Source organism: Electrona antarctica (assembly GCF_951216825.1).
Source record: "Electrona antarctica genome assembly, chromosome: 19".
NCBI lineage: Eukaryota > Metazoa > Chordata > Actinopteri > Myctophiformes > Myctophidae > Electrona > Electrona antarctica.
In genome coordinates, this window is record NC_136800.1 from 19,235,097 (window position 1) to 19,251,725 (window position 16,629).

Below are 16,629 nucleotides of genomic sequence, written 5' to 3' on the forward strand. Positions count from 1 at the left end.
ATGTACTCAGCTGTCTCCAACTCCCTCGTCATCCCACCTGTGAACTATTCTACAATCAACCTTCCCCCTATAAGACTGGACTCATAGCAAGCATGCATTGTCAGATCATAGTTTGTTGTAGCAGATGCATGTCCCTGGTTTTCCTGTTGTTCCTGGTTTTGACTTTTGGACATTTTATGATTTGATTCCTGATTCCTGCATTCTACTCGATGTGTGAGTTTTGTTCCGGCTTCCTGTGTTTCTACTCTCATGTGAGATTTATGCCTGGATTCCTATTTTTCTCATTAAATACTTTAAATCGACACTGTTTCCTGTGACTCTGCATATTGGGTTCAAATTCGCTCTCTGCACCATAACAGTATGATCTGACCAATATCATGAACCCAGCAGAGTTACTGTTTTTGACAAGGAAAGTGTTGAGTTTTGAAAGTGTTGTGAATCGGCTTGTGGCCTCTCCCCCTAAACTGCATGCTGAATTTCGAAGGGAGATTTCTATCCAGCAGGAGTGGTTTAAAGAGAGGCCATGGACAAGCCATTTTGTCCCCCATTTTAGTGTGGTTTGTGGGAGGCTTAAGAACTTTGACACCAGCTCACTACCACATGCTCCCCAGCCAGCTCCTAATTTTGTTAGGGTTGGAGTGATGAGCCTGCGTCCCGCTAGCCTGGATGCTAACCAGCAGGGCACCCAGTCTGTGGATTATTTTTCTCATTTTCGAGGCAATGAAGTTAATTCAGAACAACTTCATGCCACTAATCCTTTTTATGGCACCCGTCTGGCTCGGGGAGGTCCCCGTTGTGTCAACAGGCGGGGGGGTCTCCCAGCCACCAAGCCCACCCGCCCCGCCTGTCCTGACAGTGGGGGGAACCGTGGGCCTGGTAGGAGAAGGCGTGGCCGCCAACACCACCAGGAACCTCCGCTGCCCAGCTCTCCTCCGTCCAGTTCTCCAAGGCCAAGCCTGCCCAGCTCTCCACCGCCCAGCCTGCCCAGCACTCCCCTGCCTAGCACCCCGCTGCCCGGCATCCACCAGCCCTTCCAGCCTGCTGTCTCCATTGTTGACCTGCCTGTGCCCTCTGCACCCTCACCGGTGATATCCACTGCCGACCTGCCAGAGCCCTTGCCAGCCATCTCCCTAGATGTACTGCCTGCGCCCTCTGCACCCTCGACAGTTCTATCAGCCAGTGACCTGCCAGAGCCCTGGTCAGTCATCTCCAGTGGTGATCGGTTTCAGACCGAGGTGATGGAAGCTCTGGCCCTGGGCTTTTTGTTCGGCTGCTTCCGTCCGATGCTGTCTGCCGGCTCCAGGTGTCCTGAGTCTGCAGCACCCTCCTCGTCTCCTGGGTGTGCAGAGTCCTCTGGGGTCCCGTCTCCAGAGTCTGCAGCATCCTCATCGTCTCCTGGGTGTGCAGTGTCCTCTGGGGTCCCGTCTCCAGAGTCTGCAGCATCCTCCTCCTGTCCTGAGTCTGCAGCACCCTCCTCATCCCTTGGGTGTGCAGCGTTCTCTGGGGTCCCAGCATCCTCGTCTCCTGGGTGTGCAGTGTCCTCTGGGGTCCCGTCTCCAGAGTCTGCAGCATCCTCCGCCTGTCCTGAGTCTGCAGTCCCGCCTGCAGTCCCGCCTGCAGCTCCGCCTGCAGCTCCGCCTGCAGTCCCGCCTGCAGCTCCACCTCCCGCGTCTGCAGTTCCGCCTGCAGCCCCTCCTCCCGCGTCTGCAGTTCCGCCTGCAGCCCCTCCTCCCGCGTCTGCAGTTCCGCCTGCAGCCCCTCCCGTGTCTGCAGTTCCGCCTGCAGCCCCTCCTCCCGTGTCTGCAGTTACGCCTGCAGCCCCTCCTCCCGTGTCTGCAGTTCCGCCTGCAGCCCCTCCTCCCGCGTCTGCAGTTCCGCCTGCAGCCCCTCCTCCCTTGTCTGCAGTTCCGCCTGCAGCCCCTCCTCCCGTGTCTGCAGTTCCGCCTGCAGCCCCTCCTCCTGCGTCTGCAGCTCCACCTGCAGTTCCACCTGCAGCCCCGCCTCCTGTGTCTGCAGTTCCGCCTGCAGCTCCGCCTGCGGCATCCCCGGCGTCGCCTACAGAGCCTGCGGCATCCTCGGCGTCACCGTCCGAGCCTGCAGCATCCCTGGCGTCGCCTCAGCCTGCAGCATCCCTGGCGTCGCCTCAGCCTGCAGCATCCCTGGCGTCGCCTCAGCCTGCAGCACCTCCGGCGTCGCCTCCGCCTGCAGCACCTCCGGCGTTGCCTTCCGAGCCTGCAGCACCTCTGGCGTTGCCTTCCGAGCCTGCAGCATCTCCGGCATCGCCTACTGAACCTGCAGCACCTCCGGTATCGCCTACTGAACCTGCAGCACCTCCGGCGTCGCCTCCGTCTGCAGCATCCCTGGCGTCGCCTCCGTCGGCAGCATACCCGGCTCCGCTTCCAAGGTCCTCCGCCTCGTCTCGGCCTCCAGGCCGCCCTCCTGACGGCGCCTCCTCCGCCTCGTCTCGACCTCCGGGCCGCCCTCCGGATGATGTCACTGCCTCATCCCAGCATCCTGGCCGTCCCCCAGATGGCGCTCGTTCTGCCACCTCCCATCCTCCTGGACGTCCCCCTGAAGTCACCAGCCCTGCCTCTGGCCGTCATCCTGGCCGCCCCCCTGAAGATCCCCTTTGCTCTGGTCCTGCGCCTCAGTTTCCCTCCTCCAGGCCCCCTCCACCCGCCCTGCTCGTCCCTTGGCAATGTTGTGGGACGTCTGGTATCCGTCCCTTGAGAGGGGGGTACTGTCATGATCTGTCTCTCCACAGACCATGTCAGCCCTGGCCACTCCCACTTTTCTTTCCAAACTGCAGTCCCATGTACTCAGCTGTCTCCAACTCCCTCGTCATCCCACCTGTGAACTATTCTACAATCAACCTTCCCCCTATAAGACTGGACTCATAGCAAGCATGCATTGTCAGATCATAGTTTGTTGTAGCAGATGCATGTCCCTGGTTTTCCTGTTGTTCCTGGTTTTGACTTTTGGACATTTTATGATTTGATTCCTGATTCCTGCATTCTACTCGATGTGTGAGTTTTGTTCCGGCTTCCTGTGTTTCTACTCTCATGTGAGATTTATGCCTGGATTCCTATTTTTCTCATTAAATACTTTAAATCGACACTGTTTCCTGTGACTCTGCATATTGGGTTCAAATTCGCTCTCTGCACCATAACAAAATTGGCTTTAATTTGGGGTACAGCTAAATTTAGGAGGTAAATGAGAATACATTTCTCATTGTAAATTATCACATTTAGGATATTTCATTTATCCTTTGTAAAATTAGATAGGTGAATTTGGATTGTTAAGCCTACAGGTTTTTATTTTAGTCAAAAAATATAGCCTGCAGGGGTAATTTGATTCTGGGACAAAACAGTTGCTTAGATGTGAATGAGGGAGCGATTGAGTGCATTTGACGCCTGTGTGGAGTGCATGCAGGGGGGTCAATCTCTTCCCTCAGTCAGTGATTTGACTTGCTAGTCTAAAAAAAATATATAGAGGCATTTCTATATTTCTTTGTCACTGTCAGTAGTTTTCTCATTTCTTTATTTTACACTTTCCTGTGTGAATGGTGAGAGAGAAAGTATTGCATTGGAGTGAGTTCATTGACTACTCATTCTGTGGGGACAGTATGCAAATGAGTATGCATGTCTGTGAGTGAGTGAGAGGTGACACAGCATGAGTTTGTCACAGTGTGACTGTGTGAAAGTTTAGTGTCTAGTAGATTATTTACTATTTGGTAGATATGATGGACGCAGGAATAATCCCAGTGGACATTGTCCAAGAGAAATATTCAGTTTTATGCAAGGATATTTTGAAGATTTCAAAGAAATTTAACCAGCGTTGGCCAGACATTGACAGACCCTGGCCTCTGGAGGGTACTTTTGATGTAGAAGTCATTAACACCATAAGGGTTCTGGTGCATGGATACAGAGCAGATCAGAAAACGAAGGAGCGAAAACTCAAACGCAAAACTGAATTATCAGTATTAGCTATGTTCTGTACAGAAGGCCCCAATGTCAGTGAGTCAGTACTACCGGCCCAGAAGCAGCAGTGCATTGACATTGTGGAACACAGCAACGTGCTCTCAGCAAAGGCTGAGGTGAAAGTTCATGACAGCGGAGACATGAGGACATCCAAGCAACGGCCAGATGACAGCGACACTCAGCGCTCTGTTAAGAGGGAGCTGGAACGGGTACGTTGCCTGAAAGAGGACTTGACCAGTGAATTAAGGACACAAAGACAGGCTATGCGTGCCATAGAAACACGGTTGAGTGAAATTCTGATGAAAGAGGCACATCTGATCCTCGATTTGGGTGACCTGCAGGATGAGGCTGCCACAGGCTGCCACAGAGACAGTTTACATGGAGGTGATGACATCTACAGAAGGACAGCAAGCCCCAACCTGGCCATGAGCACCATTTCTGTTTGTGACAGCGGCAGCAACCTGTCACAGGAGGAAGTGAGGAAGGACGCTGTGGTGCTGAGCTCTCTTGGTGATAGTCTCACCGTTCTTCGTGGGCAGATTTTTGTGACAGAGAGTTTTCGGGAGAATATTACGGACTCAGCCGCTACTACGTACCTGGCGGAACGTTTGGCTGGATTGATTGCTCTAGAAAAAGACTTGGTTCGACTATACAAAGAGCTGGATAGAAAACACTGCCGTGACAGAGCTGCTGGACGCACGGAGAAACGTGTGTTACCGAGTCACGACAGGCAGAGTGGGAGTAAGAGGAAGTACGTCAACAAAAGTGATGAGGATTTTGAACAGGACAGCAGTGATTGTGAGAGCCATTCCGGCACTCGCACACGTTCGAGCCGGAGACGTGTGAAAGACTCCAGGGGGGCCTTGAACAAATGCCCATGCAGATAAAGAGGCCCACACCTGACATTGATGATAACTGCCCCAGGATGCTACCGGTGCTGGGGAAGGGCAGACATATGGAATACAAGCCATGGGCGTCCGTCGACATGACTGACATTGTACGTCAACTTCCCCCTTTGCGGGATGGTGCGCACCGATGGATATTGAAGTTTGAGGACCTTTTGACTGGGACAGAGCTAACTGTGGGTGACTTAAAACAACTTCTGGCAAATCTGATTGACATAGACGGCCTGGATGACATTCTTGACCGTGCGGGACTTCGACTGTACGCGGGCACGACGGCTGGAGACGCAAACCTTTTCTTGAGTCACAGAGGAGCACTATGGCGTGCGCTGAGAGACTTGTACCCCACTGTCGTGCATCCGGATAGGATTACGATAGCTCCACTGGGGGACTCCGAACCTCCACGCAAATATGTGGCCCGCGTGTGCCAGGAATGGATGGATGCCACAGGAAAGGACCCTGAGCGTAATGATTTTGAACGGTCTATTGTCCACTCAAAAATTGAACAAGGTCTTCCTGAGAAGGTCAGGGCCAATCTGCAGACAGAGGTTGGCCTGGTGAGATTGCCCCTCGGACAATATGTGGAACACATTGTGCACTGGGTTGGACTTGCTCGCAAGGAGGCAGATGAACAAGAACAGAATCACACTGAGATGGTTCGACTGCTGACCAAGACCCAGTTGGAGGGCGCTCAACAGATCATACAAGCGGCTGTCGTGACAGCTGGGGTTGAGCCCCAGTCGGCTCCGGACCCATCCAGTGCACCCAGGGTTGACCAGCACAAGATTCAGCCCGAACAGTTTCGTCCACATAATCCCAAGCCGAGTGGACCACGTTATTACACAGGCTGTTATAGATGTGGCGATGTGACGCACTTGCAGCGTTGTTGCACGGCTGTTTTGCCGAAAAGTCCGCTGCCACAGCAGTGGGAACCTCCACAACCACTTCTGCCATGGAGAGTACGAGAGACACCTGGTTTCGTGGGGCCACAACAGAGGCCGCAGTGGGAGAGGCCGCAGTGAGAGAACCCACCACAGCAGAGATGGCAACAATGGGGATGTCAGCCACCTGTGCGACCCTATCAGTGGGCTGCACCTCAGGGGGCAGTACAGCCACCTGTCCTGCCCTATCATCAATACGGTGATTTGACATCAGTGAATTTAGTTAGTTCAGCGACACTCATTTAATAGTCTCATTGTAATCTCTCAACACCATGGTTATTACATTCCCTTGCCATGCCAGAACTAGGGAGATTAGCAAAAGAATGAGATCAAGGCCAGAGAGGTCACGTCACAGCCCGGAAAGCTGGAGGATGAGAGGTGTTTGCCATAAATGTGGGATATATGGTCATTTTTCTGGACAGTGTGATCAGAAACCACACTGGGAAACTTTGAGGGAAGTCAAGTTGACCGGACCTCATGGATGAGAAGGACAGCTTTAATAGTCTCATTGTAATCTCTCAACACCATGGTTATTACATTCCTTTGCCATGCCAGAACTAGGGAGATTAGCAAAAGAATGAGATCAAGGCCAGAGAGGTCACGTCACAGCCCGGAAAGCTAGAGGATGAGAGGTGTTTGCCATAAATGTGGGATATATGGTCATTTTTCTGGACAGTGTGATCAGAAACCACATTGGGAAACTTTGAGGGAAGTCAAGTTGACCGGACCTCATGGATGAGAAGGACAGCTAAAGGAGAAGTGTCATGGCTCCGCCATGCTCTTCTTTTGACAGTTGACTTGACACGCCCCTCTCTATTGAAATGTGTGTGTGAGAGAGGACACAGCCTGATTGTGTCACGGAGTGAGTTTGGAGGGTTGGGGAATAATACTACTAAACCGTGGTAGTATTTTGAATCAACTCTGTCTGAGAGTGTGTACAGGTATGGAACCTTCTCATTGAAAAAGGCATAGAGATGGTAGACGTGTCTACTATTGATCTTTTTTATTTTGGTGGTGGATTTATGATTTGGTACACCTTGGTGTCAGGAGAAACGTATGTTTGCCAGGTCATATGAAGCTTGAGTTTGGGGTAGCCATGAGCCAGGGGTTTTCAATGAGAAGGTTACAAGCCTGAGAGTGTTTGTGGTGTGAGTGAATCAATGATTGGATTATTGCATGTACTTCGTACTAGACTTACTTCAGGAAGGTTCTAGCTATGTCCAGTAAAATATTGCTAGTAGAAACCAAGAGTGATAGTTAAATGAGCAAATACATACAGGGCTAAATGTGAGGATCTTTATGTGCTCCGACGGAATGTGCAGCTATAATTCCTTTCACCCTAAATAAATACCTTGTTTAGTTTCAGATAAAAGGGAGAGAGCTTTAGGGCCAGGGGTGGACCTCCTGTCCTGTCCTGTCCTGTCTTTATCTCCTACCTCTGTTTGACCCGCTGTGAGCTGTTTATTGGGGGTGCTATTTAGAGAAAAAGATGGGAAGATCTTTGCTCTAAGGAGTGAAGGGTGACTGATTGACCAATGACATGTACACAATGTGATGTTGGCTTTTGGAGTCTGATGTCAATAGTAAGTCGCAAGGACTAAATTTGTAAGGGAGGGTAGTATGGTGTGAATTTGAATAAGTATTGGCCTTAGTCTAAACAGCTGTGTGTGTGAGGGAGTGAAGGCGGCGGCTGACACGACCTTTTTACGTACAGTGATCACAGGAATTCGCAACCCTGTGTTCTGAGCACAAGACTAGCTGGTAGCATACTGAGGGGGATTTGACCCATATCTCCAGGAGTGGAAGTTTTAGCCGGGGGAATCTAGAACCACGGTTGAACCTATTCAGGGTTAAAGCAAATGTGCCCCTCAGCCTAATCACCTGTCCTGCCCTATCATCAATACGGTGATTTGACATCAGTGAATTTAGTTAGTTCAGCGACACTCATTTAATAGTCTCATTGTAATCTCTCAACACCATGGTTATTACATTCCTTTGCCATGCCAGAACTAGGGAGATTAGCAAAAGAATGAGATCAAGGCCAGAGAGGTCATCTTGAGTAGCTTGTGGTGTCAACAATATCCTAACGAATGATTGGGGATATTTGTGAGAGACTTCTGTAGAGGGAGCCTGCATGTTTCCTATTAATAGGTGTGGAGGAGAGGAGTCCATCCATGGATTCCTGAAGGTGTCGAAAGTGACATCTGACTGCACCAAAAGGATCACAGAGTGATCTCCAGGTTCGAGAGGATGTCGACAGTGACATCTGACAACGCCAACAGGAAAACAGGGTCATCCCGAGAGGGCCCAGAGTCCAGGGGGGTGTGTCCGCAGGCAGCTGTCTACGCAACACTACGACAGAGGAGCTCCTAAATCAGCTTCTACCGTCGGAGATCAACAGCAGGTGACCTTCACAGCTACTGCTGCGTTCGCTACAGGAGGTGTCGGATTGAACACTATCCTGTGGCCAGGGCCCACGGGCCGATGCCATCTTGGACCGAGGAGCGTTCCAATGTTCGTATACAATGGAGAAGAGGAGCATGGTTCTCCTTCTGCTCTGGAAAGAGGAGGAGCGTTCCAAGAGGAGGAGCGTTCCAAGAGAGGAGTGTTTCAATGCTTTTGCTGTCATGATTGACATGGCTAAGCAATAAGCTGTCCACTAGAGCCTTGTGATTGCTCAAAGGAGATTCTACTGCCGACTGCAGTTCAGCTGTGGTTCATTGGTGCTGGAGCATATGGTGACAGAACTGTCTGCTTCGAACCTACAGATCTGAGAGCTATGCTAGCTCTGAGAATTAAGGAGGATTTCCCAAGCGTTTTTATTCTATAGGCGGAAAAAATTATTGTGGGAACCGTTTCCTACTGCGCGTTGAACGTCTGAACAATTTGCGTCATGGAAAGAGGACAAGATCGCGGTTCATCTGAATTGTGATTAATGTTGGAAAATGTTGTTCTAATGTTTGTGTTTTGTTGTATTCTGTGCTGACAGGTCAAAGTAGATATAACAAGGTACTGGAAATAGTACTGTTAAAGGGATGTTTGTTTTTATGGTCTAACCATTTTGTCATGCTTTGAGTGTTAACTTTTCATTTACAGGTATTTGAATTTAATCAATATAGGAATTTGATTTAGTCTAAATAGGATTTCAGTTATATAAGGAGTTTAATTTCTGTTACAACAGAACAAGCCCCATGCTTGTTCGGTTCTAATTTGGTACAATATAGATAGTTAAAAAGATGCTCCTGTGTCCAGGGGGGTCTATCACGTTGAAAAGATTTTGGTTGATTTGTTTAAAAATAATAGTTAATGGTGATAAAATGAGTTCGTTTTAGATAACTTCCTTGAATATTACAGTGAAATCCAATCCAAAAATGAGAATTATATTCTAGTTAGTAATACAAATGTTGTTTAATTGTTAGTTAAAATAGGCCTACATTAGGATAATAAGTTAACGTCAGAAAATGAGTATTACATGTTAGCTCTTTTGTGTGCAACTTTCCGAATTATATGGCTCAGGTGATGGTTTCTGCAGGACCATTCATCTGTCCATGTTCCATGGAAGTTGCTCACTAACTAAGAAGGGGGGGAGAAGGGAATATTATTCTTATTAAGTCGATATTGGAATCCACTTCCAAACAAATATTGATGTCTATACAGGTACAGGGATCAGCCTATCTAATGTTGGGGAACAAATTAAAAAATAGTATAGTAATTAGCCTAGGAACAGTTCACTTGAATTTATTTTATCTGGGTGTGACAACAAACAGCTTCGGACTGATAGGGTCATTGTCTAACAGATTGATTTTGTTCATTTTGTTTTGAGTTTTGTGTCAACCTGACTGTGTTTTACCTTCTCATTATCCAGGGGGGAAGAGGGTAATTACCTACGAAGGGAGACCGTTTGGGGAATTTGAACATTTGGGGATTTTTTGAGAAAAAAGAAAAAAGTGAACATTTTTTTGGAAAAATAATTTTGGTCATTTATAAAATATGAATTATGTCTGGGGAATATTTAATTCCCCAGAAGGGGGGTCTGATGTATATTTTGATAGCTTACGCCTCTCAACATATGTCATAATTGTACACATAACACTTCGGCTTATAGGAGGTCACATTGAGTCCCAATGAGTGAAGAGTTCATCTTTGGATAGCCAGTCACTAAAGATGGCCCAGGGACACTTTAAGATAGTCAGCTTACAAACAGCTGTGAGTTCTTCCTGTCATATAGTACGGACAGTGACTTTTATCACTCAGGAATCCTTTTACAAAAGGACCCCTGCTGTGGTAACTTGCTGAACCTGTGGTAACTTGTTGACTGAGAGGCTTAAGGGTCAACACACACACACACACACACACACACACACACACACACACACACACACACACACACACACACACACACACACACACACACACACACAGGAACAAGGTGACACCCACATGTTAGAAATGTATAAGACATGCAGGGAATCAGTAAGTGTAGGAGAGTGAGTGAGATACAGCAGAGAGAGAGAGACAAGGGGGGAACCTAGGCACGCTGCCTGGGACGAAGGCCTCAATATGCTGTAACGATGGAACGATGATATCTGTAACCTGTCTGTAAAACTGACCAATAAATGGAAAGAAGGATATGTGCCTGCTTGGATCTCCATATTCATTTCAACAGCAACTTCAACAAAGAATTAGGTAAAATCTCCACAGAACTCTGAAGAACAGATACATCAATTACTTTAGACTTTATAAATACACATGCATACAAACACGACCACCCGCCCGCCCGCCCGCGCACACACACCCGCACCTCCCACCAACGGGGCTTTTTAAGTTTTAAGCCAAATTTAATCACTTTTCCCTGGGACTCAGGCTCCTCAAGACTTATAGCCTACAGTAATAGGCTACTGTGTAAAAGGTTGGTAACAGGTTGTGCTGTGTAAAAACTATAGGTATGGGCTAACAACCTATTCTGGATTTAAAGGTGTGTTTTTGATTGATTGTTTGTTTGAATACTATGAAGTATGCAAGCAATGCTAAGCCTAAAAGTATCAAAAAGCCCTAAAGGCTTGTTTCCATTGTGGTCCTATGCATTCCATTCATAATCACTCTGTCTCTCTCTGTCCTCCAGATCGAGGAGTTTCGGAGGCTGCGGTCTCATATCAAAGGAGCAGAGGTTGCTGAAGGGACTGACGGGGTGCTGGGGGATAACTTCCGTCCCACACAGCCGCTCAGTGACAGGATCATCCACGCCGCCTTCCAGTGACTCTCTCCTCCTTTCAGCACACATAATGCAAAGGTAGTGACTATAGTGACCAATACCATCTGTTGCCCTACATGTATGTGTACACTACACACCACCAAACAACTACCGTACAATCACTGACAGAAGAAGTAATAATAGTCTAAATTTACTGCAAAGATAACATGCAGTGGTGGAAAAATTACTCAGATTTTTTACTTAAGTAAAAGTATCAAAACTGCAATGTTGAAATACAAGTAAAAATCCTGAAATAAAACAATTACTTGAGTAAAAGTACAAAAGTATTGGTATCAAAATGTACTTAAAGTAGAATGTACTCATTATGCAGAATGTCCCATTTCTAAAGTTGTCAAATGTATAATGTATAAACATTTTGAAAATAGCAGATCTACAAGCTCACAATGTGTCGCAAACTCAAGTAAAGTACAAATACCTCAAAATTTTACTTAATTGTACTTAATGTACTTAGTTACATTACCTCACTAGTAGTGACTAGTGACCAATGCCGTCTGTTGCCCTGTGTAGCGTGTGTGCACACCACCACAACCACTATGACGGTACAATATCACTGATGAAGAAGTAATAGTCTAACTTTACTGTGAAGATACTTACAGACAGTAGTCTACATAAAGGTCTATTCAAGATCGCATTTTACATACAGGATCGACTATGACCTAATAACGGACATATGAAAGATCTCCCAGTAGCCTTTGAGGTTCACCTCAAACCCTGGACTGGAATTGGGATGTAAGATGAAAGGATCGGTAGACTGGGCCGTGGCTCAGCGGTCCAGGCACCTTGGCTGGTAATCCAGTCTGGCAGTGTGCCGCGGGTTCGACTCCCGATCTCGACGGCCTTTATTGCATGTCTTCCCCCCATCTCTCTCCCCATTTCCCGTCAGCCTACTGTCTGTCCCTCCATAAAAAAATATAAAATAAAGGCGAAAGCCACAAAAAAACATTAAAAACAAAAAAAAATAGAATTGTAGCAGTTGTAGTAGTGGAAGTAAACCAGTTCAGTCCTCAATCTGGCACTGACTTGGCCTGAAAATCCCTATTTTAGTATAGCTGTCTTGCGACAGGGGAGGAGGTATATATTTTGGTGGCAGGCGAAAAAGACAAATGAGTCTTTTTAGAAACTATAGTCCTGGGATTGACCTATTGAAGTTACAGATAGGCCTAGTAACCGTGCAACTGGATTGTGTAAAGGAAACACTTTTGCAAATTTCCTCTGGTATTCCGATTAAAGCTGCAATACGTAACTATGTTTTACCCGAAGATATAATGCATATGGAAAATCACTTGTCAACTCCTACCCGACCACAGGATCATACTCTACGATACAGATTGCTCAAAATAACCCCTTTATTTGCAAAAAAAAAGTTATTGATTGCAGCTTTAACACAAATACATTATATCCTGTAAAAGTGGCTAGTTTGCATTGTCTGTTTCGGATTAAAACTCACTGGTAGCTCTAGTTTTACGATAATAAAGCAACTGCCTCCAGGAATACTGCCTTAGAATAAGTTATCAGTGCATCAAAAATACTTAAAAGGGTAATTTGGAAATAAAGTGTACTGTATTTTCCTGTGCAAACAAAAGGGGTGAAAAGAGTGATGGGTGTGGGCAACCATTTTGAAACAGAGCTCATGAATGGCAGAGATTCAGAGGGGAATGGAGGATGGGTGGGAGAGACGGAGGAGGGGAAAATGAAGGGAGAGAAAGAGAAAACAAGGTTACGGCGGGAGGGGGAGGAAGGAGGTATAGTAATAATATAGAGGGACAGAGAGAGGTGTGAATAGAGCAAAGTCTGCACAAGGACCACGACAGAGGGATATTTCAGGGGAGGGAGGGAGAGAGAGAGCGAGAGAGAGAGGTGTAAAGACAGAGAGGCCGAGTTGAAAATGTCAGTGGGGTGAAAGAGGAGTAGGGGAGAGAGAGAGTGAGAGAGCGCTGGTAAAAACAGGAGGACCATTGTTTTCCATGTAAGTTATATCTCAGCAGTTACACCAACCCAGACCCACCTGACAAGCAGACCAGGACAGGGGGAGAGATGGAATGAACACAGGAGCGAATGCTGCTCTGAAGCAGTGTTTACCAAACGGTGGGTCAGGACCCATTTTTTGATTGTGAACCCATGGGTCACGAGTAAATATCACATCACGTCACATCGCTACATGTGAAGTTAGATCGGCTATTTTCACTCAAATTTATTTTTTAGGTCTCGAGGTAAAAAGCGTGTGAACCAGCTGCTCTGAGGTGCCCAGTAAAATCCTGACTCAGGACCCAGAAGTGTAAAATGTGCCATTTATGTATTTTGTTGGGTAATTCGTTTTTGCTTCACTTATTACACAGTAAATTACAGTAAACAGGATTTTACTACAATTTACAATTTAGGCATTTAGCAGACGCTCTTAATCCAGAGCGATTTATATTAAGCAAGAACAAAAAAGCATGGGTTACATGAGTTACATGAATAAACAGTTACATGAATAAACAGATTGAAATAAGTCATGTTATATGAAACCAACACCAAACATTATTATTATTATTCTACAAAAAAGGGTTGTGTTGCTGTGGAGGCCATTTAATGGCCAGAAACAGAGGGCCAATAAAAATACTTTCCATCAGCATGCACACACATGCGCACACACACGCACGCACGCACGCACGCACGCACGCACGCACGCACACACGCACGCACGCACGCACGCACGCACACACCTCACTCTGCCTAAAAGAAAAACCATCTGTTCCATCGTCAACCTCTTTCTGTTTTTCAGAAGGGAAGAGAAGAATGACGCTGGGAGAAGGAAAGGAGGAGAGGATGGGTGTAAAAGAGAGGTGGAGGGGAAGAGAGGGAGAGAGAGAGAGAAGAGGAATGGAGAAGAGGGGAGAGAGAGAGAGAGAGAGAGAGAGGTGGAGGGGAAGAGAGGGAGAGAGATAAAGAAGAGGAATGGAGAAGAGGGGAGAGAGAGAGAGAGAGAGAGGGGAGGAATGGAGAAGAGGGGAGAGAGAGAGAGAGAGAGAGAGAGAGAGAGGGGAGGAAGAGAAGTTGGTCTGATGCCAAATCACCTGGGGTTTGAGTGGACTAGGACCGCATTACCCTCCTCCTGTCTCCACACCTTCGCCCTGTGTGTGTGTGTGTGTGTGTGTGTGTGTGTGTGTGTGTGTGTGTGTGTGTGTGTGTGTGTGTGTGTGTGTGTGTTTGCGTCTTGCTTTATCTGTCTCTGTGAGCCACTGAGGATTTTACTGTGATATTTCTCTCTCTCTACTACTGTATCTGTCTGTATGTTTTGCTGTTTGATTATGTACGTAGACTAGAGTATATTCTACGACGTTACTTTCCTGATTGGCTGAAAAGAGGCTTGCACCACACACACACACACACACACACACACACACACACACACACACACACACACACACACACACACACACACACACACACACACACACACACACACACACACACACACACACACACACACACACACACACACACACACACACACAAGCTTTTCATAGTGCTGCAAAAACAAAAGGAAACATCATCAGCCACACATTACAGCTAAACACACACAAGTGGGTGTGCCTGCTGTGCACACATACAGTAGTCCTACACACACATACAGTAGTCCACACACACAAGTACACCCGCACGCAGTGGTGGAAAAACTACTCAAATGTTTGAAGTATCAATACTGCAATATAGAAAAAGTACAAAAGTATTGGCATCGTAACGTACTTGAAGTACCAAAAGTTAAAGTACTCATTGTGCAGAATGTCCCATTTCAAGTTGTATAAGTTGTTCAAATGTAAATAGGGCTGAAGTGGTTAATGTAGGCCTATGTTTTGTAATAATAATCAACATCTACGAAGTAACTAGTAACTAAGGTTTTCAAATAATTGCATTGGAGTGAAAGTACAATATTTGTTTCTGAGAGAATAGGAGTAGAAGTAAAAGTACTGAAAATTGGAAATACTACAGTAAAGTAAAAAATAGCTCAGTACAGTACTTAAGGGGAATAGGACTCATTTTCAACATTGAACTATGTCATTAATATATTTTAGAGTGTGCAAATAATAAAAAGTTCCCCCCTTCTGTTTAGAAAACGAGTGGTATTCCCCTTTAGTAACTTTACACCACTGCGCACACCACTGGCTCTAATCTGATACATTGTCCTACAGTGAACATGAATGTAGGCCAGTGGTTCTCAACCTTTTCTGAATCAGGGCCCACTTGGTCAAATCATGAAAGCTACCGTTTGCGGCCCACCCATCTGACCATTGAACACGGCAGCTATTTTTCAGAGCGTGTTTATTTTAATGAATAGATGGAACCATTTAAGTTGCTATTTATCGGCATCAGAATGAACACACGTTTTTCAAGATTTGAAAGAAATCTCATGTCATTTTTTAAACATTAAAAAAACAATCAGTGTTTTGCCAATTATTTGGGGGCCCGCCGGTGGGCCCTGTGCCAGACGATCCCTGTGCTAGACGATGCTCCTAATTTCAGATTTTGATAATGTATTGTATTTTGTATACTCTGGATGTCTGTACAAAAATATTAAAAGGTAATGTAACAATAACTTTCTGTTCTAATTACTTGTGTGTATGTGTATGTGTATGTGTGTGTGTGTGTGTGTGCGTGTGTGTGTGCACGTGCGTGCGTGTGCGCGTGCGTGCGTGTTTGTTGGGGAAGGGGACAGGTTGGCGGCTGTCTTAAGGTGGCCTTCAGGTTCTGTTCTGTCAGACAGAGACACAGACAGAGATACCCACTACATCTCTGAGGCAAATATAGTACTTAGTATATAGTTGTACATTGAACAGCAGGGTCCATTTCATTCCAGTAGTTGGCTACACACTCTGATTCACAAACGTGTAAGGGTCCATTTTGGACCCCTAGTGGTCTCCCCCAGACCCGAAATTGAGAACCATTGGTCAGTCTGAAGAGTAAAGACACCACATGACTCACCACCTGCGTTGTGATATGACTGTGAGGTGTTGTGAGCTTGTAGATCTGCTGAGGAGTGGAGAGGACAGGAGGTGATGGAGGTTAGGAGAGGAGATTAACCCTAGAACACAAAAAGAAATTAAGAGTAGAGACAACAAAGATTAAGGCTGCCCAACAAACTGCTTTACTTCTGGAGTTCTGGGGAGCCCCTAAAAAAATAATGAACATTGATCCACACCACAGGCCGTATCGGAGATGTGTTACGCTGCGCTCCAGTTGGGGTGTAGTAAATCAGATCCCTTGTACCAAACCTTATAAATAACCGATCTACAAGCCCACAAAGCATTGCAAAACGTTGAGCTTGTAGATCTTTTGCAGTATGTAGAATGGGAACATGGGGGGGTTCAAGCAGCACTATGGCTGGCTATCCATGGCTGGATGGATGAGGACACCTGGTGGTTGAACCCAGGACATTTCATGTGTTACTGTATGTCACAAAAGGATGCTTGATTTCTGACTGGCTACTATGAGACTAAACACTTTGATACAACACGTCTCTCACGAACACGAATATCCACACAGTTTGTTCATGA

At 46.6% G+C, this 16,629-nt stretch overlaps 1 protein-coding gene across 1 annotated transcript in view; it reads left to right on the forward strand.

Annotated features, from left to right (window-relative positions):
- ca8 (carbonic anhydrase VIII) overlaps positions 1-11,080 on the forward strand; it is a gene marked incomplete at both ends in the record, with an annotated part of 33,223 nt that extends 22,143 nt beyond the window's left edge. Inside the window, one exon of the mRNA XM_079529862.1 lies at positions 10,946-11,080. Within this exon, the coding sequence (XP_079385988.1) occupies positions 10,946-11,080 (135 nt within the window). The remainder of the gene's footprint in view (positions 1-10,945) is intronic.
- Positions 11,081-16,629: the final 5,549 nt, after the last annotated feature.